Source organism: Oenanthe melanoleuca, chromosome 4 (assembly GCF_029582105.1).
Source record: "Oenanthe melanoleuca isolate GR-GAL-2019-014 chromosome 4, OMel1.0, whole genome shotgun sequence".
In the NCBI taxonomy this organism is placed as follows: Eukaryota; Metazoa; Chordata; class Aves; order Passeriformes; family Muscicapidae; genus Oenanthe; species Oenanthe melanoleuca.
In genome coordinates, this window is record NC_079337.1 from 20,952,025 (window position 1) to 20,978,629 (window position 26,605).

Below are 26,605 nucleotides of genomic sequence, written 5' to 3' on the forward strand. Positions count from 1 at the left end.
GGAAGTCAGCCCAGCTACATTCTGGTCCCAAAAAACGCATACTCTACCTCTTCTGACAAGTGATAGGGCTCTGACCACAGGAGCACACTGCAAAGCAGCAAAGCATTTAAATAGTTGGCAAAAGGGTTGAAAGGCACATAGCTTGTCCTTAGCAAAATTTCCCTGTTCCACTTGTGGTGCCCATTGAAGAATCAGTATTGGGACCTAGCTTGAAATAAAAAAGTAGTAAGAAAATGGAAGCCTGCCAGGAAAAAAAAAAAAAAATTAGGTCGCATTTTTATTTTAATGTTAAGATTTTAGTGTTGCATGTTTTCCTCTACCCTTCCAGTGAAAATTAAGGAAGCAATGGATGCATGTTAACCATACGTATGGACTTACTACTACTGGAATACCAAATGGTAGAGCTGCTGCAAACTGTTGCAAGTACTAAAAGCAATGTTTATAATGGTCTGTACAGCATTTGCAAATATTTACTTTGAAAAGAGAATAGTGTAGTTCTTATTTTTCTCAGCATTGCTTAGAAATGCTAAAAAACTACAACAGCTAAACTGCTACTCTACACCAGATCAATATACCCCAACAGATATTTAGGAATATATGCCATTATATTTAAAAATACCAAGTTCCTCTAAACAGTAAACCTAGAAGATTTTACATATAGTTAGAGATAAAATATTAAAAATTATTGTTTCAACTCCACACACTTGACATCTGAATAGGAGTGATGTAATCATACTATTTATTCCATCAGTGAGACAAAATGTAGTATGGAACTAAATTTCTGAGATTTTTAAATAGAAAGTCATTTAACTCGTATATACACAAAGTGTTCTTTCCACAGATATTTACATGGCAAATATGTTAGAGGAGAACCACTATGACTAAGTCTCTACAAGTATAGCATCCTTTCTGAACTATTCTCTCTGCTGAAAGAATTCACAGAAGCTTTGAAGTAAAATCTAGACAATTAAAGTTACCTATATTTCACAGTAGGTAAAGAAGCCATTAAATGATATTTCAGCATAAGGTTTCTGGAAACAGCTACACAGTAGAGTTTTACATCCACCCTCTTTTCCAGCATCCATGGTGAAACTAAATCTCTTCTCAGTTCACAGGAGAGATAACAACACAAGTAAGGTGTGTGTAACTGTAGCTCACTCTCCTCGGTAGAGGCTGGTCAGCCGTTCTAGTTCTTTGCAGTTCTCCATGGACATGGACTCTGCTTTCTTTCGGAGGCGGTCGTCTCGATATACTTTTGCTGCATAAAGTAAGTCTGTTTCTTTAAGGAGAAAAGAGAAAATATTTTTTTGGTTACAAACTGAGTACTTGGCACATGACAGAGTTGTACAACACACCTCAGGTTTTAACCCTTGCCCCATTCTAACTTCCCTCAGACACCACCTAAACAGAACTGCTACAGTTTTCCTTGGGTGGATCTTTGTAACAATTCCATCTTTTTGAGTAGGTAAAGCTGTATCACCCTTCCACCTCCCTCAGAGTTCGTACAGCAGCATCTGATTACAAAGAAAAAACCACATCCTACAAAAATCCCCAACGACAACAAAATAACAAAAAATCCCCTACTACTTCAGACCTCATTAAACACTACAAATACAGGCCACGTTCAGTGATCCTGCACGTTATTGATACCTCTAGCACCTTGTCTGTGCCCCAAAAACTCCAATCTGAATGTTAAGCCCTTTACTTCAATTAATGCAGATTCAGACTGTCAGTGTTCAGAGCTATTAATAATTAAGAGCCCTCTGTATTATACTGGTGCTCAACAGCTTGTCATTGCTGAGCATTTCAATCCTGAAAAATCTTTTTACAACTCAAAAGTCACTTCAACACAAAATGCAAGACATTCTTAAATGTCAATCAACCCTGGATAAATTTTAACTGTCAAGGAGATTTAACACACAATAGGTATTTTAAATCCTAAAACCACAAAATCAGCCATTTTTATAATCAGAAAAAAAACCCTAACAAACTATTAGAAGCCTCTTACTAAAAATCAGTTTGGGTAGTTTTCACAACCTGATAAATTACAAGTACCAAACAAGTAGACTGCAGAGACTAATGCCAGGCAGGAACATGTGATCTAACTCAGAGAATTGTTTTCTATTTGCTTCTGGTCAGTTTACTGACAGTTCATGAATGAATTTTTCCACTTAGCTATGACTGAAGTTTACCACCTGAAAAGTTAAAACCATCTGGTTTCAACACTGATGTAATTTTAGCAGTGCTGTTCCCACAGAGCTCACAAAATGGTTCCAGACAACAGAATAACTGATTAAAATTGGTGCTGATTTAGAAAAGGCTGGTGCTCTTCAGTTTTCTTATGCTTTAACAATGAATTCTAGGTTTCTGAAAAGAAGTAACTTATTGTGTAATACTAGATTGGGGAAACAGATGGCAAACTAAACCCCCTTGTTTTACAGGACATGCTGCCTGTCCTTGGTTGCCTGGTAAAGCAGTGTTTGTATGTACTGCGGTCCAAGGCAGATTATTTTTTCGTCTCTCTGGAAACACCTATGTAAGCTTCTGGTTTATTTATTTACTTATATAAAAGCACCTAGGGAAGTGAGCTATTGCCATGATTAAGTAATGTGGAGGACAGGAGAATTCTTAGAAATCACAGTGAGTTAAGGACAAAAGCTTTGTCATTATCAATTTAGTGTAGTCTTTAATTTTCTGAGAAATGGTCACAGATGATAAAGCAGCATGTTAAAACTGCTGATAATTTGCAAATGGTTTAGATCACTGAGTAAAATTCAAAAACTAAGTGGCACTGGGGAAATTTTAAAGTGAGAAGCAGCAGGGGACATTACACTTACTCTTGCATTAAGATATTGTAATAATATGAGCACTTCCTTCTTGCCTGAGGCAATTTATTTTTATAGTAATGCATGATTTCATGAAATTATTACCACACTTACATGTAACCAAACTTACTTTGTTGCCTCTCCTTCCAACAGTTATTACGAATGTTGGACACATAATCCTCTTCCACACTCTTTTCCACTTTCTGTAATGACACTCCCTTGTATTCATTTCTAAAGTCCTTATTGACATAATAAATGACACCCAAATTTTCTGTCTGCATTTTTATGGTCTGCCCTGTACTTCTGCAAAAAAAGAGGCAGGGGAGAAAGAACAACTAAATATTAATTCAATTATTTTTTACACCACAAATGGACTTTAAAAAATATTGCCAATACAGAATAATACCAGTACATTCCTAAATTTGCTATTTTGAGACAAATAATGAAAAGAATGGCTCTATAATCTACTAGAGAATAAAATTATTGCATTTCACTGATCATTAAACTTCTGCTGTTTAAACACTTGATCTCCAAAAAAAATCCACTTTACTAAGACACTTATTTCATACCTCTTTAGGCAACAAGTTAGGCAATTAGTAAGTTTCAATAACAGAAAATTATTTCAAACTCAACAGAAGCAGGTCACTATTCTGTAGCATCCCAGTACAGGCATCTCCGTTCTGAAGTGTTTGCTGCCAGCCCTGATAAATTCATTTTCCTGCTGGCATTCTGCAGATTAAAAATCAAAGATTGGATGCAAACACTTTAACAGAGAAGCTTTTCTAAGCATTACAACAGCTTAGTTGCAGAAGGGAAAAACATCCTACTCCAGAATTAGATAACTCTGAAAAACAGGAGAAAATAAACCTTTCTGTCATGGGGTTGAGAGTTCTGCAAGGAATTAAGGACCTTTAAAATCATTGTGGTGAGTGGACTAAGTCTACCAGCTAGCTGCACACTTGATACAAGTTATTTACTTCTCACAAGAAAATAAGGTTTTAAGTATCCTACTGTACAAAACAAGTAAGTTTCAGAAGTAGAATTCTTCACAAGAAAATGAAGATTTTACCATCACCTAGAATGAAGCAAAGAACACACAATCTTCCCAGTCATCATTAAGTTTAACACTTCAATAAGGATGAGAAAGTTGCTTTCAAGTTCTTCACCTTCTACAAACACAGATTACCCCCAAAAGAGCAATAAGCCTTAGCAGATTTCAGGTTTTGATTAAGTATGTTGGACATGTGAACGCCTTTGCAACATGCCATGTTGCATGGACCCACTGCCTTGTACTAGACCTCCTGAACTGCTGATGTCTTTTCTTCATTACATTCTCACAGCATGTTCTTTGCACCTAGATTTTTTGTTCTGCTTCATCTATACCTTCCCTCCCTTTCCTCACTGTGGGAAATGAAAGACCAACTAATGGAAGACTCTCTACAGTGCTTCTAAGTGGGAGAGGGTGATTACAATACCTTCCCTCTGCTTTAAGGTGATGTAATTAAGCATTACTTACGATCTTGGGTATAAGGCGTAAGGAGGGTTAGATACCATCAACTGGCTCAACAAGGAGACGAAGATCAAGACAATAATAGGCATCAGCTGAATGACCATAGAGAAACCTCCCTAAGGAACAAAACACATTCAGGTATTTCATAAATCATCAAGCAAACAGGTAAATTTGACCATACTTAATGCAAATTTGACTTTTTGCTTTAAGCCTCAAAAGCTGCTAGGAAAACAGTAACTGCAAACACTGTGGTATTATCTGAACTTTCAAATGCATACACAATATTCACAGAGTGCTCAAGCTGCAAGAGTTCATGGGTTAGCACACAAGCAACTACCAAATAAAAGCTGGATTCAGCTATGTTGTATGCCATGACTTGGTCTCATCTATACAGTGATATGTGATTATACAGGACTAGAGATAATTCATGTAGATGAATATTGAGCTGTAAGTTCAATTCTCACCTCAGCCAAAATAAATTTTTAAATGCATACAGGGATTAGTGGCCAGAATAAGTGGCAGATTTAGGTTAATAATACCAGTCACCAGTAAGAGAGTGACATACAACAACAGGTTTACAAAACCAGGCTATTACCTTTTCAAATTTGCATGCCTATTTACCAGTCAGTAAGCCAACCACCTGCTGAAGTTTAAAATACCCAACTGGCAGGTACAAATCCTCCTCTACAGTACAAAGCTCCTGTAGAATCACAAATCAAACCAAATTTCATAGTTTAAAGCCAATGGTTCTCAAACTTACATCACCCCTCTCTTCCTCCCTCTCGTGCCCACTCTGACGGTGCTGGTTCGGATGGCTGTAGCCAGCACGACCATTAGAAAATGAGTGTACACTACCTGAGGAAGGAACATCCACATTTAAATAATGTACAAAAATACTATTTAGAGCCAGTACAGAAGCAACATAAAACACTTTACATTGCTCACAATGGCACATAAAATAACACAAAGGTATCTTACAATTTCAAAGTTGCTTAAAATAAGGATTTTAAGCTCTATGACAGTACCCCCAAAGAGCTGACATTTTTTGGGATATAGCAATACTTGAGGCACAAATAAACTGATACAGATTGTAAAGCTGGGGTTCAAGGCTGAATGGAATAATTCTACTATTTTATAGTGTCATAAACTCTAATGCCCCTCTGGGCAGTACATCTTGACAATTATACTGATGTATACAAATACCTGTTGGAAAGGCCCCTCCAAAAAACATGTTGAACAGATCCTCTGGAGTAATATCTGCCTCACAACCTCTATGGAAGTTGAATCTGCCATTGCTAGGGTGATTGCAGTTTTGCTCTTCGCTGCCTGTAATGTCATACTGCTTTCGTTTTTCTGGATTACTCAGCACAGCATACGCATTTCCGATTTCTGAAGCAAGGAATAAAACAACTCCCATAAATGCATGATAAAAGCTATTCCAGCATGAAAATTGCAATTTCAAAGCCAAAAATAGGCAGAAAACAATGTAATTTACAGTATGTTACAAAACAACTACAGTAGAACAAATTCCAGAAACATCTCCACTTTTCTTAGAATAGCTTCCACAAAGTTCCCACCAACTATTCAAAGGCCTTTTATCCTGTTAAATGAGGCAGAAGGCAGGAGAGCTCTTTCTAGGGGAACACCTACACCTCTGGAAATATTCTCTCTCACTGCAGTAACAAAAAAAGCATCAAGCATTACAATGAGACTCTGAAGCTGGGTAATTGCTCTAGCAGCCTAGCTTAAAAAAAAATCATACACTCAGCAGGTTTTCTTTGGTTTCATTTGGTAAGTGATCATTTCTTGAAATGATCCAACTTCATTGTCCACAAGAGTGAGAATGTACTTTTCTACATGCTTCTGAAGGTATTTTGTGGGTTGCATTTATAACACAAAGTTTTGCATGATGTAACATGAGGAGTACAAGATGCATGTGTGAGAGGAATGTGTGTGTTCCTTGTGCAGTCAATATGACCTCGGTGTTTGGAGGGCCAGGCCTGATGCTTTTCCGTGTTTAGGCTATGGTATCACAAATGAACAGTTTCAATTTTGGCAGCAGAAAGGAAAAAACATCACTTAAGTAAACATGGAAAAAATCAGCAAGAAAACCCACATATTCTGCTGACTTTAGAAGCTTTTTTCTCACTGTGCAGAGATATAATGATCTTACAGGTTGATGGAAAGTTTGTACTGTCACTTGATGAACAATATTCACTCAGTCATTTCTTCATTAAACCATTTCTGCCTTCCTCTCTACTCTCTCCTCCAGGCCTCTCCAACAAAAGACTTCTTTTACAGCCAACCAACCCAAGGCACAGGGATTATGGTTTTCAGTGTTGAAAAGCCATCAGTCATCCAAAGTTCATGAAAGGTGCAACACGATAACCTCAACACAAGCAAATAAAACTGTGGCTTCCTAATTAATATTTTAAACATTATCCAACCTACACAAAAGTTAATGAGTTTTAGCTATGTGTCTTTTAAGATGCCCTTAGGAAAAAACATAAGCAATTCCTCCAAGTGGAGGAGAAAACCCAAAGAAATGAAGTCTGGTATTTTGCACTGGAAGCATGATATAAACTGACATCAAGTATTGCTCTGTTGCTCAGTACAAGGATAAAATTGATAGTAAAAATTTAGATTTTCAATTAAAAACTTAGATAAATCAGGTGACTGCATATAAAGTGAAGTTACCATACTGTTACAATATGCCTTGCTCTTGATTACCTGGTGCTAATTCACAACAGATTTGATTCCAATACAATTTTCTTTTCAAAAAGGACATAAAAATGGAAAAAAAGGCACCGCCCAAAAAGAAAGATTTTTCATTAAATTGGTAAAAGACAGCAGAAGTTATTATATTTGCACAAACTTTTTGACTTAAAATTCACTCCAGTGAGATTGCTCCATACAATAGAAGAGTAGCACTAGGTAGGTAAAGATCTAAGTAAGTACCTTACCTATCATGAAACTCAATTCTGTTTTATAATGTGTGACCTTTCCTTAAAATTAAGCATTATTATGAAATAAAAGCATTATTATGAACTCCTTTTCTCAGATGTATGTTAAAAACTGATCAGACACCTTTAAAGGAAAACTTAACCATAAATTTACTCAGCCATACAAAAGGATTTCAGTAATTTCAGTGCAAGAAAATGATAGTTGTTATTAAATAAATTTTAGTCAACAAGATTCCCCTACAAGATTTTCTGTTCATTTACTAATCTGGTTAAAAACCAGAAATTCAGCTGAAGAAATAAGACTTGTACAAAGTGCTCAGGTTAAATAAAATATTAAGAAACTGATTTTGAACATTTTAAAGGTTATTGAAATGCTATTAATAAGGAAGAACTATTTTATTCCTGAGAGCCTGAGACAATTTTATAGGAATAGTATCTTTTAGATAAAGACATCACATAGCTGTATTAAATGAATCAATAGCAATCAACTTTCCTGCTCTGCTGTACCCACTTTTCACCTGGAATTGTCAATCCATTATTATAATTACCTCTTAAAGTCTGTATCAGAAGTCTTGCTCAGGACTTTTTTTTTCCTTCTTTTCCCTCCCCAATTTAAATGTTTTATCCGAATGATTTTTTTCAAATGTCTGCATGTAAACCTCACACAGGAAAAAAATAAAAATATGTACCACAATCAGATTGTTTATGCATCATCATTTCTTACAGATTCACATTTTCTTCATGTGAGATGAAGGTGTAGTTTTCTTTAAAAAGCTTTCCTTCAACAATTCATCTTGTACAAAGCTAAGCTGGGCAGCCTTAAATAAGGCAAAGTCAAATTGTAAATTTTACCCAAAAAATGGTCAAAGGCAATTACTAGTAAGACCATGCTTGAACTCAGCTGTTTTTGTGCAGAAAAAGTAGTAAAACTACACATACAAGAAATTCTGAGGAAGAGGTAACTTAGTGTGGAACCTGATTCAGTAAAAACTGTATCTTGCTATCAAGGATTGCTTTCTTTTTCTAGCTCAAGTACAGTAAAGATCCAATGTAATAAAATTCAATGACTACATTAAGTCAACAACAGTAAAAAAGTGCAATTGGGTTTCACAGATCAAGTATTTGTTCCCTGTACTGAACATTACAGTCAATTTTCTGAAACCAAGCCCTACTGCCAAAGTCCATGTTATTTACCTATAGTTCTAATATAGCAAAGGTCAAATATTTTCTTGAATAAAAATGTCAGTTTAACAATAGCTCAAAAATACATTTACATCTGTAAAAATACAAGTGACCAATGCAGATAAATATGTTTTATTTGGATGAAGTTTAATCATAAAAGAAATATAAAGTAAAAATGGTGTTTTACTTTTAAAAGCCTCTGTTGCTCCAGGTGCATGGTTTTTGTCTGGGTGGAATTTCAAAGCAAGTTTTCTATAAGCCTTCTTTAGGTCTTCTTCACCTGCATCCTTTGACACTCCAAGGACTTCATAATAATTTTTACATTTCTTTATACTGCAAAAGAAAATGACAAAAAATGTTGCAAATGAAAAGTTGTAAAAGTAATGGGTTAACACACAGCTGCAAATGAGGTCATACACTACTGCATTATATTACATCTTTTGCTTTCAATATATTTTAAAAATATCCACCCTGAAAACAAAGGATGTCATTTTTTCATAACAAACTCACTATTGAGTTACAACATATATTTCTTTTACTTCTACTGTAGAACTACCACAGCCATAAGAAAGGGCTTCAGTTTGCAACTACTGTAGCATTTCCTATTCCACAATTAATATTGCATTAATATTGCTGCTAATAATGCATAAAAAGAAGGTTCCAAATTTACTTTGCACAACTAGCAGGTAGGAAAACCTGTTTTGACTGTAAACAGCACATGCACTTCAGTATGAAGGACATAAAACAAAGCAAACAATACCTCCCTTTCTCCAAACAAAAGTCAAATCATACCACTCAAGCATTCACTTTTCAGGGAATAAAACACGTGAGAATACTTCTGCTGCTGGGAATGTGCCTGGATCTTAATAATCTTTTTGTAAGTGTTGATGTAAATTCAAAGTCACAGTACCAGCTCCAGCAATTACATATTTAGCTCATCTCAGACAATCAAGTGTAGCATTTTTAAAACAGAAATCTCAGAAATATTCTTTTTGTAGGCTGTCTAACCCAGACAGGAAAAGCAAAATCTGGAAATTATGTAATTTACAATACCTGAGAAGAAAGAAAGAGCACTTCTAGGAGAAGAGAGAACATTAATTCTGTGTGGGCAGGAAGAACTGATCAAACCAGTAAATACACCTTAACAACCAAACTAAGTCACTTGGGTAAGAATTCAGAAAGAAAAGGCTGAATCCCAAACTTGCACTGCAGGAATGAGGCACACTGACACTGGGTGCATGCCAAAAGAAATGGGCTGGTCTGAGCAAGAAATAGCAATTACATCCATAAATACTTTAAGAGCTTCATGTGAGTCTCTTCACATGGCTGTAATTGTATCTGCATTCTCTTACATGCACAAATTTCTACATAAATTTGGGTTTAATGTTTCCCAACATTAGGGCAGCCATGTGGAAAACAAGGGGACAAGCAGCCTTTGGCATTCTCAGGAAAGAAGTATGGGTATCCTGTAATTAAGGGAATGTGAGCATCACAAGTACAACCACAACATCATGTGTGGTCCGTCCTACTTCACAGATTGATCAAATCAAGCTTCATCTGGGGGACCCTGTTTCCTGTGTTCAAATACAGAAGCTTTTATGGAAGCCTCGGTGTAATGCTCACAGGAGCACTGAATTTAATGTATGCAGGCAGCTGCCAACACAAACATCCTGTGAAATAAATATAGCTCATTATATTGAAGTAACATTTAATAAGCTCCAATTAGGAAGCTGATAGAGCTAACTAAAAAGAACACAGTGAATCCATTAAGAAAGGATGGAAAGAAAATACATTAAATTATACTCTTTAGTATAATTTACTAAAAGTACTGGAAACTTATTTTTGGTAATCTGTAAAAGCAGAAAGAAGTGTTGTAGTGTACAGATCCCTTAATCCATAGCTTCAATGCCTGGATGATTTATTAATCTGTATCAAGAGCAGGTAGCTTTATTTAAATGTGTAAAAGTATCAAATTAAGCTTTTATTTCATGAAATTGCTATCTCAGCATCCAACCTAAATTCTCTTCAATAATTGTTTCTAAGCTATCTGTTTGTGGGCCAGACTCCTCAGAACTTTGGCTGATATAAAATTACACATCAAGACATCAATGTTTAGCAAAGTTATTTTTTTAGCATTAAAACTCTGGTGTTAAACATTCATTCAAGTGTTTTAAGCACTGTGCATCCTCAACAATTCTCTCCCTCAATAGCATATTGTCATTTTTCGTGAAAAAGAAAACTAACATGAAAGTTTATTCATTAGCAGACCCAATATACATTCATTTCAAACTACAGGATGCCAAGAAGAGAAATATGGAAAAAAAAAAAAGAACAATGCAATAGATGCCAACCTGTTCTTCTAACTCCCCAAAAGCCACTTGAGAGTTCCCTCCTGTTCACAACCAGTGGATGTTCCACAGTAGACAACCCTCAAAGGAGAAGCAGCAATGGTGGGTATCAACCAACAGATCTAAAGGATTAATGCAATCACCTTCATGCAACAGATATCCTGAAGCTGGCTTACTAACTGCCCATTTTGTATTGATGGGTTATATTTGTTGTTCTTTATTTCTGGCATATGTGAAGTTTGGTGTTTTCACTGATATTTTGCTTGGGATTTTGTTTTTTTTGTTAATTGCTTTTCTCGTACTTTTCATTTCTGGTTGGATCACTTCTGTATCTGAATTACTATCAAATTATTTCTGTTGTTTAGGTAATTTCTCTCCTTGTTGAATTATTAGTACCCTGCCAACACCTTGGCACTGTCCTTCTGATTAGCAAATTTGCTGGCTGTTCCTGAAGTAACACTTGACTTTTACAGAATAGACTTCTCAAACAGCATGAGAGCAAGCAATGGCCTACATTCATCCCCAACCTGTTGACAGAGGTACCTCATCACGATTTCCAGAGCTCCACCACCCCAGCTTGCAGCTGACAAGGCACCTGCAGTAGAACTGGCCAGCCAGCTTCAAACTGCAGCACCAACACCTCTGCTGGATGCTGGGCTGCTCTCCATGCTCTGATGGCTGACAGCAGAGGAAGTCCTTCAGCTCCTGAAATATCTCATCTCACCTACAGAAACCCTAGGGCTACCACCACTGGTTCTCCTGTGACTACAAAATGATGTGATCCTGCTGCTGGCTTGTCAGATCACTTTTCAAATCTACAATTCAGATTAGGTCAGCACTGCCAGCTATTATCAGATTAATAAAACCTATCAGAGATGCTTGCCTTATTGTATCAAATACCTGCTGCAATGCACAATCATGAAATTTGGAGTATGATGAGGTATTTCAAAGGGTCTTCCAAAGCCTCGCAGGAACGGCCCAAAAGACAAATACTTCAACTAGAAGCATGCCAAGGGAGCCACAATTTTTTCTCCCAATGGTAATCTGAACTGAGCAGCACAGGAAGCAGCAATGTGAATGTTAGTGACAAAGAACTCAGCAAGAGGAAGCTATACTGACTTCTGATCCTAGAGCTGAGCAAAAAAACACAGTAAAACGGAGACCAAAATCTATACAGGTTAAATTTCCAATTATGCCAGAGCCTGATGCAAATGGTATCTCGCAGCTGAGTTGGGAATGTGCCAGTCACAGTTTGGGTGACATAAACATGGCCTGAAAGAAGTGCTCTAGATTAGGAAGAGAAGGTCACAGCATTGTCAAGGAACTCGAGCTGGTACCAGCATATCCCTAGTTTCTGAAATAAATGCAGCAGAAGTCTCAGATCTCTGTTGCACTGATAGATTCAACAACACATTAGGGTGCTTGCCTTACTACCTTGCTCTTGGATGTACCTGATCAGTTTGTTTCTACTGTGTGTATTATATGAAATATTCAGGGCTGTGTTTACCTCAGCATACTTTTCTCCAGATTTTATTTAAGCTTTTATTTTAATTACGAGCTTTCTGACAAAGTCCATCATGTCTTCTCTGCCACTTTTCCGTGACAGGCTCTATGACTGATTTCCACCTTAATTTCTCAACTATTCAACTGGATATTTCAACAACTCATGGCAGCTCTACAGCCTAATTAAAGGTATGCCCTGATTTCTTTGCGTTGGTAGTTTGGTTTTTTTTAACACATATTGATTGCTCTTATTAATCCACATCCACTTAATTATCTTCTCGACACCATGCTAGAAAAGAACCAATACCTCTCTTTTTGCAGGATTTGCAAAAGTGTCAGCAGAATGCCTGGAGAAAGTCAGTCACACAACTCCCACTCCTAGTTTGATCCATGAAATGTGCAGAGGCAATTTTTTTCACTACATGAATCCAAATCAAGCTACTGATTATTCCTGACCACTACTCAATGACACTTAATCCTACCTTGCAAGGCTTCTACAGAACTCACGCCTCTATTCGTTTGTTTTGGTTCTACCACAAAGATTTAAATACAAAATTTGATTCTTGTGCTTTCTTCCAAGAAGCAGCCACTGGCAAGGCAGAAAAAACAGTATTCCACCACTGTCTTCACAAGACAACAATGCAAATTTAGCATACTACTAGTCATGGCAGTTTTCTTTCAGATGTCAAAAAGGCAACATGGAATACATGCTCATTGACTTAAAAAAAGGAAACCAAAGAGGTCAAACACCATGTGTACTTTAAGATCATTTAAAGAGAGCCTATATAAAACATACAACATGAAAATGCTTCCTTTTTTTTGTTGTGCACATGATTCTTACACATTTGTATTAAGCTGACATTGCTTAGCTTTCAGTTGCCTAGAGACTTGTAGGGCACTTGCTCTAAAAAGACATGAAGTCTGCTGTGGGTCCTAGCATAATTCTGTTCATCTCCTGTCAGTATCTCCCACATGCATGCAGGTGTTAAGATAATTTAATCCAGTTTTCAGTGACACGGTAAGAATCATTAAGAAAAAGATGCATGTACTACAGATGAGATTTTCAAAGAATTTCCATTTAAAAGCAACAAAGTGCTGTGGTATCTCTCAAGCATCAAACTGTCACACTGAAATAGCGAGCACAGCTCCACAAAGAGCAGCATTACCCTGCACTTATGCAATCAGAGGAAATATGTTACATCTTACGCTTCTCCCTGTTGAGCAACTTGCAAGCTCATGTAATACTCTACAGAACTGTTATGGTAACTTGCTAGTGATCAGTATCCCCTGTGTATGTGGAAAAAATGAAGCCAGCACAGAGGTGCTTGTTTGTACTCATACCTACTTACATTACTAGAGTAACTCTGATGAAAATGAATGCAGCTAAATTAGTTACATTGCTCTAAGTGTATCTTCACTATGCTTCTTAAATCTGCTGTCACAAGCAAACTCAAGCTGTACAACTCCAGGAACTTAATCAGTGATCCAAGCCATGGAGCTCAGAGCCAGGCCCCCTGACTGACATCTCACTAAAGCTTACAGCAAAAGCATTGGAAATGGCACAGAAGTGTAGTTGAAAGCAGAAGTGCTTTACTGAACCAAAAACTCCTAAAGGGAAGAATATTTGAGTCATGCACATGCAAATCAACTCTGTTTGTTCAATGTCAAATTCATGCTGAGTGTCAGAATTCACTGAAGTTTGGAGATTTCACTACCTTGCTGTCTATAAACTTCTTCCCTTACAGGAAAAAAAGACAAAAAACTGCACATGAAACACTGTTTAAAACCACCTCTTTTCACACACTATTTCCTTAACCAACTCAAACATCTGAAAACCATTCCACTGCAGTAGAGCAGAAGCATATGGTGGTGACAAACTATTCTCCAAAGAATACCCTCCCCAAAGGGGCATGTTTCATTTAATTGGAAAAATCTGGGGCCTGACTGAAGCAATATCATATGCTGCCTGTCATGTTTCCAACTAGAAAGCTCATTCTCACTGTGGTTTAAACACAAACTTTCTCTCAGTTATCATCACTGAATGTGTTATATTTTTCTATTTAATTTTAGCCCATTGTTTGTATTTAATTCTGTTCTCCTTGGCAAGGCACACATGTTTTTTAATTCTTAATCACAAATTTTTTAAGAGGTTTGTTTATGTCACTAACTAATAACATATCAAATATTTCAAAACTTCCAACTGGAAACTTGCTCTGTTGATTGCTGAACATCTAAACAAAAATGCCATCTCTCTCTAAAGGTTCATGAACTGCTGTATTAAAGGATGGCAGCTATCCCCAAGTGAAGGTGAAGATACTGTTTTAACACATGATTTTAAGTGATATGTAAAACAAACAAACATGGGTTGTTCTGTAAGGTATTACAATTGCTTATTTTGCAAAGATCTTAGTAAGCTTTAAACTCCATTTTCAATATTCAATATTCTTGAAGCAATGTTGCATCAAGATTATTCTCCATGTGCAATTCATGAATACTCCTAACTCTGGTCCTGATCTCAACAAACTGGATTAAGTTAAATAGCATTGAAAAAGTCCCTCCAAGAAAGCAATACCCAATACCACAAAAGCCTACCAGAGAAAAAAGTTAGCTCTACAACACCATTTCAGTCAAGACAAAGTAGGCAACATACCTTCTGCTAAAACAATCAAACAGACTGATCTTGCAGAGAGCCTGATGTCGAAGCAGACTGCAGCTCAGAACCGCACGTCACAGGTGAGTGATTACTGGCACCAACACAGCCCTCCTTGCAGCAGCTTTCTGGGAGTATGTTACATGTCTTATTTTGACCAAAGCTGCATTTACAGAGCACTTCTTTCTGGATATTTTGTGCACACACACACATTCTGCATTCATTTTGACAGTTGATACAGGGTGGCCAAAAATATACGGGCTTATCCGGGTTTTATTTTAGATGTATCACACAAGACAATGGCATTAATTAAGCAGTGATGATGATAAATGAAAAGCTCTAGTAAATAAAACCCAGAGGATAACCATGTGAGAGCTGCTGCTGTCTACCTGCCTGAATGCAGAGCTTCTCTATCAACAGAGAAGCTACTTCTTTCCTCACTGTTAGCACAGCTTAACAGATTAGTGAACTTCAGGAAGATCCCAAGATAGTAAGTATCAACAGTAACCTACATTACACAGATGCACAGAAAAAAAATCCCCATAAATTTCTGTTATGCACAACAGTTCATCCACTATGCACAAATTAGGAGACAGGGATCTCCTGATTTCCCTTCAAGCTCCCTTGAAAATATTTGGGCTAGGCTGTTCTGAAAATACCGGGGTTTGAGGTGTGCAATTTCCCCACTATACCCATATTTCTTTAGCAGAAACCTGGGCACATATCAAACAATTTTTCTTGCTCCTACAGCCAGCAAGTGGGCAGTGATAACATGACTTAGGAGTTCCTTGCCTCAAAAGGACATTTTTATTGACCTTTGTTTCTTTTCACACATCCTTTCCTGATGTCACCTCATCTTAATACTATCAAACTGCACTAAGCAGAGTTTATACTGCAACTCAGACTATGTGCTCCAGTGCTTCTGAGACACTTTTATGTCCAAACCGAAATAATTTTAACTCTTGTCTAGACAAGACCAGCCTGTACAGCAAGATTAGCTTGAAAACAAACTTTAGGAGTGAGCATGTATCTTTAGTATAAAAATATTGATTAGAAACACTTTCCTGCAAGTTATACAGCAGAATTTTCATCACTTTTTCCATTTACTATGAATTCTACTCAATAACTATTTTGAGTACTTTTTTTTCCAATAAAATAGCCTTGATAGTTTGAAGAAAGGGGTAGAATCCTTCTTGCAGAAAGTGGCAGTGTCTCATTCAGCGTTTAAAACCAGCAAAACTCCCCTCTTCCTTCTAGTCAAAGTTCAGTACAAGTAACCCCTCAGCTAACCTCAAACTTCCTGTGGCTCCTTTAGATGACAGAGTTGAAAGGACAAGTACATAATACACAGAATGAAAAGCAGTGACATATTTAAGCCATACCTTAATACTCCTTCCATTTGGTCTTTGTTGTAGCCTTTTCCACTTTCACCTGCAGCAGATGCATTGCTCTCCTTCGTGCTATTGGGCTTATTTTGATCACTGCTACTGGCTGGTTTTCGGCAGTAAGCGCCTCCCCCAGCAGTACTTCCATTCTTCATAATAGCTTCCAACAAAACTATAAAAACAACAGTGTATCATTATAGATATTAGTGATTAAGTCAGGGCTCTCAAGTGTCTTAGTTGAGAGCACCACATTACAAGACTAGCTGCTACATCCTCTTTCCTTATCAAATCACCACTTTGTGCCACAAATGTTTCTGCAGCCAGTCTAACAATTCCTTTTCATGGCAAATCTGTGGGAAAAGTGTTTCAAAATTAGTCAACTAATTTTGACTCCTCCCATCCATCTCTGCCAAGGTAATGTAACACTGGAGAGAATTTGTCCAGGTGCTTCATTTCTAGATGTTTTATGGAGGCACTGAACCTGTGCCTTGGGGTGAAAACACCTGGACACCTGAATAAGCAACCATAAATTGAAGAAGAGGAACTATCCTTACATGCTATAGAAACTGCAAATTATTCCACACAGACATCAAGCCCATCTCCAGCACACTTCAGTTCCTACAGTACATACCTATCTGCAACCTGAGTCATTAGTGGCCACAAACTGATGCTCTGTTCCTTCCAGGCAGTATCAGCTTAAATTCAAACCACTGTTAAAATGCCACAAAAAACTCAGGACCAGCCAAGTACACGCAACTCAATATCTGAATCTTGAAAACCAGCAGGCTTCCACTAGTTTTTGAAATCCTCTTCCATTCCACGATTTCCAGCAGATCTCAAATTTAGCAGTTTTAGCAAACATTATACACAAAGTCTGTTTTTTCTTTCTGTGTATAAGCCTTTTTTTTGGGGGGGTATCTGTCTTAGTAATGAATCAGAAACAATACCACTCTAACATAAGGGACTGTGCAAAAAGTGTAATATAGATCAAAGATTTTTAAATAGTCCACCTTTCCTGAAAATAGATCCCTTCAGAGCAACATGGCAAACTACATATCCTAAATTTGTTTAATAAAGAAAATGAGTTACCATCTGCATTAAAAATGCACTAATAAAAACTGCTAAGGAAATATGTCCCTTGCACTTCAAAAGCATAGCACTTTCTTCTAGAAAGTCAGTGGGAAGAATCCTTAAGAATTTTCTCCTAAATTTAAAAAAAAAATCTCCTCTGCCTAGCATGGTCTTTCTTAGAGGAGCAACAAACTGTGATCCTACACATCATAGCTTGTATATCACAGGAAGAAATTAAAAGGGAGCTTTGTTGAAAAGAAGTGCCACCACTTCTTAAAGGCTCCCCAGTATTTACTCTTATATTCCCTTATTAGTGAATAGCTACACTCAGCCTGAACAAGAAAGTCAGCTGACTGCAGAGCTGGTCCTGCCCTCCACCTGCCTCAGCAAGACTTGTGGATTGGTCAGATCAGGCTCTTTACAGCAGATATAAGGGAACAACTTTTCCTTAAGCTTTAGATGTCTAGTTGTAACTGAGGGGATGCATTCACTACAAATGAAATCTGGAGCTTGAAAACAGGAGAACTACAGTTGCATTATGGATTATAACTGAAGGACATATTCAATATTTGCAATACTTTATTCTAATGTCCTCCGTTCTGGCACATGAAGTTCTGAGGTAAATAAAATAATAACAACTCCAACGAGGTGACCAGGTCTGCAGGTTAAGAAATAATCAAGAACAACACTTTGAACAGAGAGTGCCCTTGGAAGGAAACATTTCAGTCCAAATGTACTCCAAACAAGTGCTACCAGAAAATAAACAAACAAAAAAATATTTTTCTATCCAGTGAGTATCGCATTTGACAATGGCACCATATAGAATCCTATTGAACATGTGGCCTTATTGAAACAATGCTTACTCAAAGTTTTGCAATTCCTCCTTTTGTACTGGTATTACTCTAGAAATTTCTCATCCCTGCACCAACACTTATGCAGAACCTGTGGGAGCAAACATGGCAGAAACACAGGCATGGGGAATGGTTTGCATTTTTAACATCCAGTGCTTCTTTACAGCAAGTGTAGCTCTAAGTCTCTTAATTAATAGGTCTGGCTGCAGTTGTACTTTAAACACTACTATCTTCTAATCCCCTTCTCAGACCTCACAGCAGAGCTGCATTGCTGAGAATACAATGCAGGATGCTTAAAAAAATAAAATTCAAATATATCAGTGTGAACTTCTTAAAATAGCAGGACACAGCGTATACAAACATGCTATTGTCCTACACTGAAAAAAAAAAAACTACACAAAGGGTATGGGGCCATTGTTTCCTTCAAATAAAAGATACAGTTTAGATATTCAGAAAAAACTCTGATTCTTCCATGAACTGCTGGTGGTAAAAACAGCTGCTAGAACCGTAGTACTAACAGTGCACTAAAGAAAACTTTCAATGTGCATCTAGTATTTCAAAACAGGGCATACAGGGAACCAAAGACTTACTTTGTTAGCAGGTAAGACAACGAATCTTATCTCTGAATGTCTCTGAAGCCTCTCTGGTGTGTACTATTACCCACCGTTGAATGAAAGATCCTTGACCACATTTGATTGCATTATGCATTGAACATGACCCACACACACACTTTCACCAATGTAAAATTCAGTTTAATTCAGAATTTGTTCTAATGCAACAGCCTAAAAACTAAGCTGACATGCTTCCCAAAAAATTGGTTTTAAAGGTAGCATCAGAAATAGGGCAACAAAATTTTAAGAAGCACTGAAAAAAAAAAAAAGTGCTCCTTAACATTGTTTTCTGCCTTCAAACAGAACAGCACGTAAGTTTGAAAGGGACATCTTGTCCTTTGTTATCTTTAAACGCACCCTTAAAAATCTTTCCCAGACAAGCAACTAGGTTCCTCAATTGCAAGATGAGTGATTAGCAAAAATCAAAATCAAACAATTAACGGCTGAATTGTAAAACAATTTTCTAGCAAATAATGACGTCAACATGGACACTGCTACTATGAAGTCATTAGCTCAGTATCATTAAATAAGCACTGACCTTACACTTCACACTAGTAAAGCCTTAAAATAGCACTGCTGCAGTCAGCGTATTTCAGGCAGAAGCTTTGTTTAGCAAAACTAAACTTCACTGATGACTGAACTAGTGCTGAATGCCCTTTAAATGTAAATGTTGCCAAAAGCAGATCACACGTAGTATTGTTTTAGAGACAATAGTTAAAACCTATTCTCTGTCCTTTTGTTATCCACTGTAACATCAGGAGGAGGAAGCTCCCACCAGTAAAAGATTCAGCACTACCATTCTCATTGCTGTTATGACTGACAGAACTTCATTTGCGAAATGGTGGGTAATTGTTCTCAAAACGACACTAAAGGTAAAACATATGAAGAATCTGCAACTTCAGTGAGAAATTAGTTCAACTACCTTCTAATACACACTCCAGAGAAAAATTAGTGAGCAGAGTGACAACTGGGGCTGCACCACACTGTCCTAGCTCCATATAAACCCAACATCATGACTGTAAAATCAGAATTTGTGTTAGAACTAAATAGGCTCACAGAACCTGAACTGCTTCTTTCTCGCTGGCATGTGATATGACACATTTTTTATTACCTGAATTATCAATTACGAGTTAAAAGATGCCAATGAGAGCAATTTAATTTGTTCTTAGTGTAAAACGCCAGTTGAAATTAATCCCGCCCTTTCCACAACCTGTCCTGAAAAAAAAGACAGTCTGCACCTTAATGCACTTTTAAGAGGGCCATTTAAGTGCCTCCAATTTTAAAACCAAAATAAATTCAGTGTGTTGGTGTTGTTTTGGGAGAAAATGAGATCAGTTTAAAGCTAGAAAACTGAAGCACATAGATACCAGAAGTTTACAGAGTCCCCTAATTTCTAAGTAGCTAGTTCAAATCAGGCCTAGGGCCTGAACTTTTTCAGTGGTATCAGGGCATCTACACATCTCTTCAGCTTCAGATAGAGCTTTAACTGCCCACCAGTTCACAAATCAGGCCCTTGTTTCAAGCTGAGTACCTGAAAAACGAAGCACAAACTAATGGAAACTGAGTGAACTGACTAACTTAACATCACAGAGAATTTCTGTGAAGCTTTTAGTTCAAAAGACACAATTCCCCAGATTACAGCCCACTACCACAAGGCCATCTTCTTTTCCCCAGGTCTGTGCCTCATTTGTGACTGACTTTGCCGATTTCCACAGTGAATAAAACAAGTGTCCTACAGACAATAGCCTAATTAGCCATCTATTTCTTGCACTGAATACTTTATAATGGTGGTTATGTGGTGGCAGTCCTACTTTAAAAAACAATCAACAAAATGCTCAAAACAAGCCAGATGAAGATTTTCTTCTTGAAAGCTACTCTTTTATCTTTGAGATATAAAATGATAATAAGCTGTGTGAAGCAGACAAAACTATTTGCTCTCCTTGACAGAAGGAGCTCAATTGAAATCCTCTACCCTCCTGCCTCCTGACCAACACAAATTCCAAAAAGCTCAAAGTATTTTCATGCATGTCATGTTCTCAAGTCACAGAAATTTAGGGGAATATAGCAACATCCATGCTGACTTGCAGGAGAAAAAACAAACACTTGGAAAATTAAACACTAATTAAAAAAGAAAAGCACCAGTGAAATCTTCATTCATTGTCTGCATATATTAAGTCAGGACATAAGAGGCACAAAAATGTTCACTGCATCTCCTCACAGCGACTTCCAGTCAAGATTTTGCCTCAGACTTGTACTCCAGAAATGGCAAATGCTGAGACCTTTAAGTGGTACAGGGAGAGCACTGAAGTTGTTCCTACTCCTTCCACAGCACAGACCACGTCAGTGAGAACCACAGGAACGCAACAAGTCCCTGCTGCATCCCAATGTGTTCTGAGCTGACTTCTGGCACTGTGTCACAGAAAGGCTCCAAGACAGGTAACAGTTCTAGATACATTGAAACCTTACTACTGTTTCATTCAAACAATTATTTCTAAACACCTTTTGCTTAAAGGCTGCTAAATATTTTTTAAGTTTTTAGCGTGGAATAGTCAGAAGAGCTAATTAAGTGTTGGGGGAAGCCACGTATTCCATTTTCTGTAGGAAAGGTAAACCCTTGTGCAATCCCTATGAGGCTGCTGTACAACCAAAAAAGGATCAAACCCAAGAAAACCCAAACCACGAGTATATTAGAGAACGAAGACACGGTCCACTCGAGCTGCAGCTCTCATCGCAAGCTGTTAGAGAGGGGTGATTCACAATGACAGAAAAAAGCCAACCCAGCCTGTCTCGGCCTGGGGCCTGACATGTCCTGATGTTAATCGGGGCTAAGCCTCGCATGTATGGCTGCGCTTTTCCTGACGGCTGTGGGGAGGAGGGGGAATGCAGGCGAGGAGCTGAGTCGGCCCGGGAGATCCCCAGGCACCGGAGGAGGCGAACCCACTGCTCCGCAGCGCCTGACGCCAGCCGTGCCCTGCGGGGGGAGGCACCTGCCCCGAGCGCTGCTGCTGGGCACACACACGGCCTCCCCTCGCAGCCGAGCCCGCGCCTGAGCCCCGGCGCGGCCCCCGGGCCGGCTCCGCGGCCGGGTCCCGCTCGCCTCAGCCCGCCGGGCCCCCCAGGGAGGCTCCCCCTGCGCCCGCCCTGACAGAGCCGGGCCGCGGACAGCGGGAGCGGGAGGGGGCTGGGCTTCACCTCGGGCCGTCTCCGTCGGGTAGAGCTTCTGCGCCTTGCCCAGGAAGCGGAGGGCGCGGTCGCGGTTCCCGGCCTCCAGCGCCTCCCGCGCGATCCCGATGCACTTCTCGGCCTCGTCCCGGTTCCCCTCCATGGGCTTCTCCTTCCGCCGCCTCCGCCCGCCGCAGCGCAGAGAGAAGGGGCCCGAAGCCAGAGCGGAGGCGGGCGGCGCGGGGCGTCAGGCGGGGCTGCGCTCACTCCGCAGGGCTCATGCCGGCGCTGCCCCGGCGCTGCCGCAGCCCCAGCGCGGCGCTCGCACCGGTGCCAGCCCGGCCGCCCCTTCCGGGCCCCGCCGCGCATGCGCCGCCCCGCCCGCCCGGGGCCTCGCCGCTGCCCGGCCTGGAGCGGCTGAAGGGCCGGGAACGCTGGGACGGTCCCGTCGGGAGCGCCGCCGCACGCCCGGCCCCACCAGGGAGCCGGCTGCGATGGAAAAGTACCGTGCGCGCTGCCGCACACCGCGGCCCCGCGCAGAGCCGCTGCTTCCCGTGCCTGGCCATGCCTTAAGGTACTCATTAGCGCCGTAGCGGCTCACTGTAATTAGTGTCAGCAATCGGAGCAGGGCAAGCACCGCTTTGCCGGAAGGAAGCGCTCGGGTGCTGAGCCAGGGAAGCACCGCAGCGCCAGAGGAGCGCAGTTAGCACAGGTCGCACTGGCGTCTCCGATCTAGGTCACCGCCTTACAGCTACAGTGCTGCAGCAGAGATTACTGCCTGCAAGAGCTTAGGGAAACACAACAGACTGCTCTCGGCAGAAGCATTTCTGTTTGCAGTATGTCACTGCTGCAGTTCTGGAAGGCAGGGAGCTTGCTGCCCCCTGCCACCCGCAGAAACCATTCCCTTCCACCTTAACACAACAGGCAGGGCCTTGCTGTACGAAATGAACTGGCAGAGTGGAAGACAGCTGAAGGTGTGCCCAGACCTCCCTGTAATCCACTGCTGAAGATTCTAGCGCATGGCACAATTTAAAGGCTGCTGCAGTACAGTCTCTGCTTCCATGGATGTCTGTCCAAAGCTCTTGCAAGCTAGATCAGTAAGAGGGGCCAGGCCCTAACAATAAATTATACAAAGCATGGAACTTCAACATCCTTTCAGCTTATCTTACCCTCCTCCCTGACAGACCTTCTCCCTCTATGAAGTCTGATGCTGAGTCCCGTTGAAGGAAAAGAGAAAAATCAGTCTTGACATAACATTTATTGAATATTTCCACTCTAGTAGATGAAAAGTCTGTACAAAACCAAACATTTCCTTTACTTAAACCAATCTAGAAACAGTCAGCTGAATTACAACCCACTACAAACACAATAGCTTCTTTGAAGCCATGGTAACACTTAAATATGGTTAAGACTTCAATGCAGAAATTTGGTTTGTTAAAAAGCTCAAGGGAGCTTTAGCTTCTCAAAGTTTTAAAAAAAAAAAGAAAAAAAAAGGCAAAATTGTGTTTCACAGATACAGTCCACTGGATCACCAACACTGGACAAATTAAGTACTTCGAGTCCTGAGATAACACGGAATCCTGGTATCCTTTAGACAGTCTTCTGTTGTCCTTTCTTGCCAATGAGGGACTTGTGGATATGTGGTATTACACCTAAGAAAGAACAACACTTAAGAACATGCTACTCCTGTTCAACGATTTTACTACTAAACTTCATAGTTCAAATAAAATAACAATAAAGAACTTCAAGTCTGTGACAAATTCATTCCACCCAAGTGCCCATAAACAGGAAGCAATTGACATACCACCACCAGCAATTGTTGCCTTGATCAGAGAATCCAGCTCTTCATCTCCTCTGATGGCAAGCTGCAGGTGGCGGGGAGTGATACGTTTCACCTTCAAGTCTTTCGATGCATTTCCCGCCAGCTCAAGGACCTGAGACAAGACCATTTTTCAACAGTTACACTATCAAGTGAGACCAACAGCACAGTCTTAGCTATTTGATTGTCAATTCGAGAAACATTGTCACTGTTAATGATGCCAAGACAGCAAACAATGTCTCTTTTGAAGGACTTCCTCTCTTGGAGCTCTGCATTTAGTTTTCCCAATGACAGAGTAAGTACTCTACAGGAGATTCAAGAGGCTGTAATGGTCCATTAACAGTTATTTCACACACTGCATTTTTCCTACAAGTCACACTGCATGAAATCCAGTGGAATTATATTTCACGGTATTTTGCTAATGCAAGCACTTAAATATCTCAATGCACACAGAGTTTAAAACCCACTTCTAACTGTCAAATACAGTAGGTGCTGGCCATTATGCCTTCTCAGGGTTGACCAACTTGCTTGCAAAATGCTTGCAGGCATTTTACCTCAGCTGTCAGGTACTCCAGGATTGCAGCACTATATACAGCAGCTGTGGCTCCTACACGCCCATGGCTGGTTGTCCTAGACTTCAGGTGCCTATGGATGCGACCAACAGGGAACTGGAAAATAACAAAAAGTATGAACAGGCTGTGATGACAGAAAGCCTCTGCACAACACTGGATCCTAGGCAGCAGAGAGCCAGTGGCAGAAGCAAAGGCCGCATATCGAAAGACACCGCATACCAAACTCACAACAGCAACTTTCACAATTCTCAACACAAGCAGTAGCAATGGCCACGAAGGGAACTACTTTCTTCCCTGCACAGATGCGTAAGGGCCCAAAACCAGTCGGGGGTGGCAATGTCTGGCTTACGATCCTTACGTCAGTGCAGACAACAGCATATGAAGGCTTCACACCATACAATCAGCTGGAATATCAGCCTGACTTTCACGTTCATGCCTCAGCCCCTGCTCACCTGCAATCCAGCCCGTTGGGAACGGGACACGGCTTTGGTCTTGGTCTTCCCGGAGTCCTTCCCAGCTTTCCCACCAGCCTGGCAATGCCAAAAGAAGATCAGGAGCTGACGTCTCCCTACACGCATGCGCCGCCCGCCTCCCCCCCCCAACCCGCGCAGAGCGGCACGCGCATGCGCGCCGCCCGCCGCACCGCGCGGCCAGGCCGCTCCCCACGCGCATGCGCGGCCGGCGCTCCCCGTCCCCGGAGCGCCACTGCGCGTGCGACCAGCCTCCCCCAGCCCCCATCGCCTCCGCCCTCCCCCCACTAAGGCGGCGCGCGTTCCCCCCCCACCAGCAGCAGCAGCAGCACGGAACCGCCCCTGCCACCGCCGCCCGCCCCCCGAACGGCCCCCGCGGTTCCTCACCATAGCGAGCCGGAACGCAGTGTCGCTGAGGGGAAGGCTGAAGCAGAGAGCCCGAGCAACAGCACCGACGTACCTCGACCCGCCGCGATTCAAACTGCGCCCACTCCCGCCTTCCCCCGGCCCTTTATATCCGCACCGCGCGGCCGCATCCGGGAACCCCGGCCTCGCCGCCAGCCAATGGCCGCGGGCGGGGCGGCCGCTCTGCCCCAGCGACAACCAATGGCGGGGCGGGGCGGGGCCGGCCGCGCGACGCGGGCAGCGGGCGAGGCCCCGCCCCCCGTTAAAGAGACAGGTGGGTAAAGGTGGGGGTGGTGTCGGGCATGTCGCCCGCGGTTCGGGGGCTTCAATCGCCCCCAGGCCAAGGCGGCCTGTGCTGGCCATGGGGTCCGTGGGGTCACTGGCGGGAGAGGCCCTGCCTGGAGTCACTCCACTCTCTTCCCGGGATCTGTATCGCCAGGTCCCGCTCCAGCATCGAGCCTCGCCTGCCTACTCAGATCGCTCCACAATGCAGTTAATTGGCTTTGTGTGCAGAGCGCCTCAGGAGCATCCTGAAGGAGATTATGTCCCGCGTTTGGGATGAGGAGCTTTTGCACTGCGTCGGCGAGGACACGAGGCTGCTCAGGGGCGTCGAATAAAGCTCGCATCAAGTCCTCAGTATTCCGGGGGTGGGGGAGTGCCAACAACTGCACACGTGCACTGACTTTTATTTTTACCTCTGTCATGAGCAGGGGATGTACCGATACCTCGGGCCACCCAGCCTCAGACCCGTTTGTGTCACTGAATATTTCTTTTTGTCTGTGTCACAAACTACAGTTAAAAGCAGTTTATTATTAATTCTGCTCCAAGTGTAACAATTAGTGCAGTGCAAATTTCCTCGCCTTGGGCACTTCAAATCCTTGCCTGTGTTTCCCTAAAATGAAGCCTTTACCCTCTTGTTTTTTTGGGGTGCCGTTTTCAGTAAATTACCATTTAACCTCAGAGCTCAGCTGAGGGTATTCTTGGTTAATCCAATTCTTTCAGCTTCAAAAAAGTAACAATTCACCGCGCTCTTCCAGAACACTGTAAATCTGTATTATCTGAGAGATTTGCTGTTCATCTGAGAGCATGCAATGAGCTCAGTGAGAAACCCTGGCCCTTAGATGGCTGAATAGCTCTTTAGAGGGAACACCTCTAGAGATGGCTGTGTCATGCACTTCACCAATGTGATCACAAACCCACCGCTTAGGTGGGTGCAGCCTGTGTTTACCTCGGTATTGAAGGGTCCTGAGCACAATGAATACTCTTACAGCTAGACAT

General features: G+C 40.9%; 2 protein-coding genes across 4 annotated transcripts; both read right to left on the bottom strand.

Moving 5' to 3' along the window:
- Positions 1–716: 716 nt before the first annotated feature.
- On the bottom strand, positions 717–22,430 carry DNAJB14 (DnaJ heat shock protein family (Hsp40) member B14). 3 transcript variants are annotated; one of them, XM_056490664.1, is made up of 8 exons: positions 22,092–22,430; positions 16,364–16,538; positions 8,668–8,813; positions 5,539–5,724; positions 5,096–5,190; positions 4,342–4,451; positions 2,956–3,128; positions 717–1,279 (listed from the first exon to the last, which is right to left on the bottom strand). In XM_056490664.1, exons 1-8 carry the CDS (start codon positions 22,222–22,224, stop codon positions 1,155–1,157), a joined length of 1,143 nt encoding a protein of 380 aa, XP_056346639.1. In that variant the 5' UTR covers positions 22,225–22,430; the 3' UTR covers positions 717–1,154. The 3 variants fall into 3 exon arrangements, 2 of the variants coding, with proteins under 2 accessions (XP_056346639.1, XP_056346641.1); XM_056490666.1 differs by lacking the exons at positions 717–1,279; positions 5,096–5,190 and having other exon boundaries at positions 22,092–22,421; XR_008840428.1 differs by lacking the exons at positions 717–1,279; positions 2,956–3,128; positions 5,096–5,190 and adding an exon at positions 4,931–5,035 and having other exon boundaries at positions 4,353–4,451; positions 22,092–22,422.
- An 870-nt stretch (positions 22,431–23,300) lies between these two features.
- LOC130252762 (histone H2A.Z) lies at positions 23,301–25,705 on the bottom strand. Its single transcript, XM_056490667.1, has 5 exons — positions 25,310–25,705; positions 24,905–24,982; positions 24,435–24,548; positions 23,866–23,995; positions 23,301–23,713 (listed from the first exon to the last, which is right to left on the bottom strand). The coding sequence occupies exons 1-5, from the start codon at positions 25,688–25,690 to the stop codon at positions 23,652–23,654; spliced, it is 765 nt and encodes a 254-aa protein (XP_056346642.1). The 5' UTR covers positions 25,691–25,705; the 3' UTR covers positions 23,301–23,651.
- Between the last annotated feature and the right edge of the window lie 900 nt (positions 25,706–26,605).

Bases quoted from the DNA above. Each gene is read 5' to 3' on its own strand.
- DNAJB14 (XM_056490664.1), bottom strand. From the start codon at position 22,224: ATGGAGGGGAACCGGGACGAGGCCGAGAAGTGCATCGGGATCGCGCGG. The intron at 8,814-16,363 runs GTATGGCTTAAA...TTTCTTTTGCAG, and splicing joins CAAATGGAAGGAGTATTAAG to TATAAAGAAATGTAAAAATT. The intron at 1,280-2,955 runs GTAAGTTTGGTT...TTCTCCTTAAAG, and splicing joins TTGGAAGGAGAGGCAACAAA to AAACAGACTTACTTTATGCA.
- LOC130252762 (XM_056490667.1), bottom strand. From the start codon at position 25,690: ATGGCCAGCACAGGCCGCCTTGGCCTGGGGGCGATTGAAGCCCCCGAA. The intron at 24,549-24,904 runs GTGAGCAGGGGC...GTTATTTTCCAG, and splicing joins CCCAACGGGCTGGATTGCAG to TTCCCTGTTGGTCGCATCCA. The intron at 23,996-24,434 runs GTAAAATGCCTG...GTCTTGTCTCAG, and splicing joins TGGAGTACCTGACAGCTGAG to GTCCTTGAGCTGGCGGGAAA.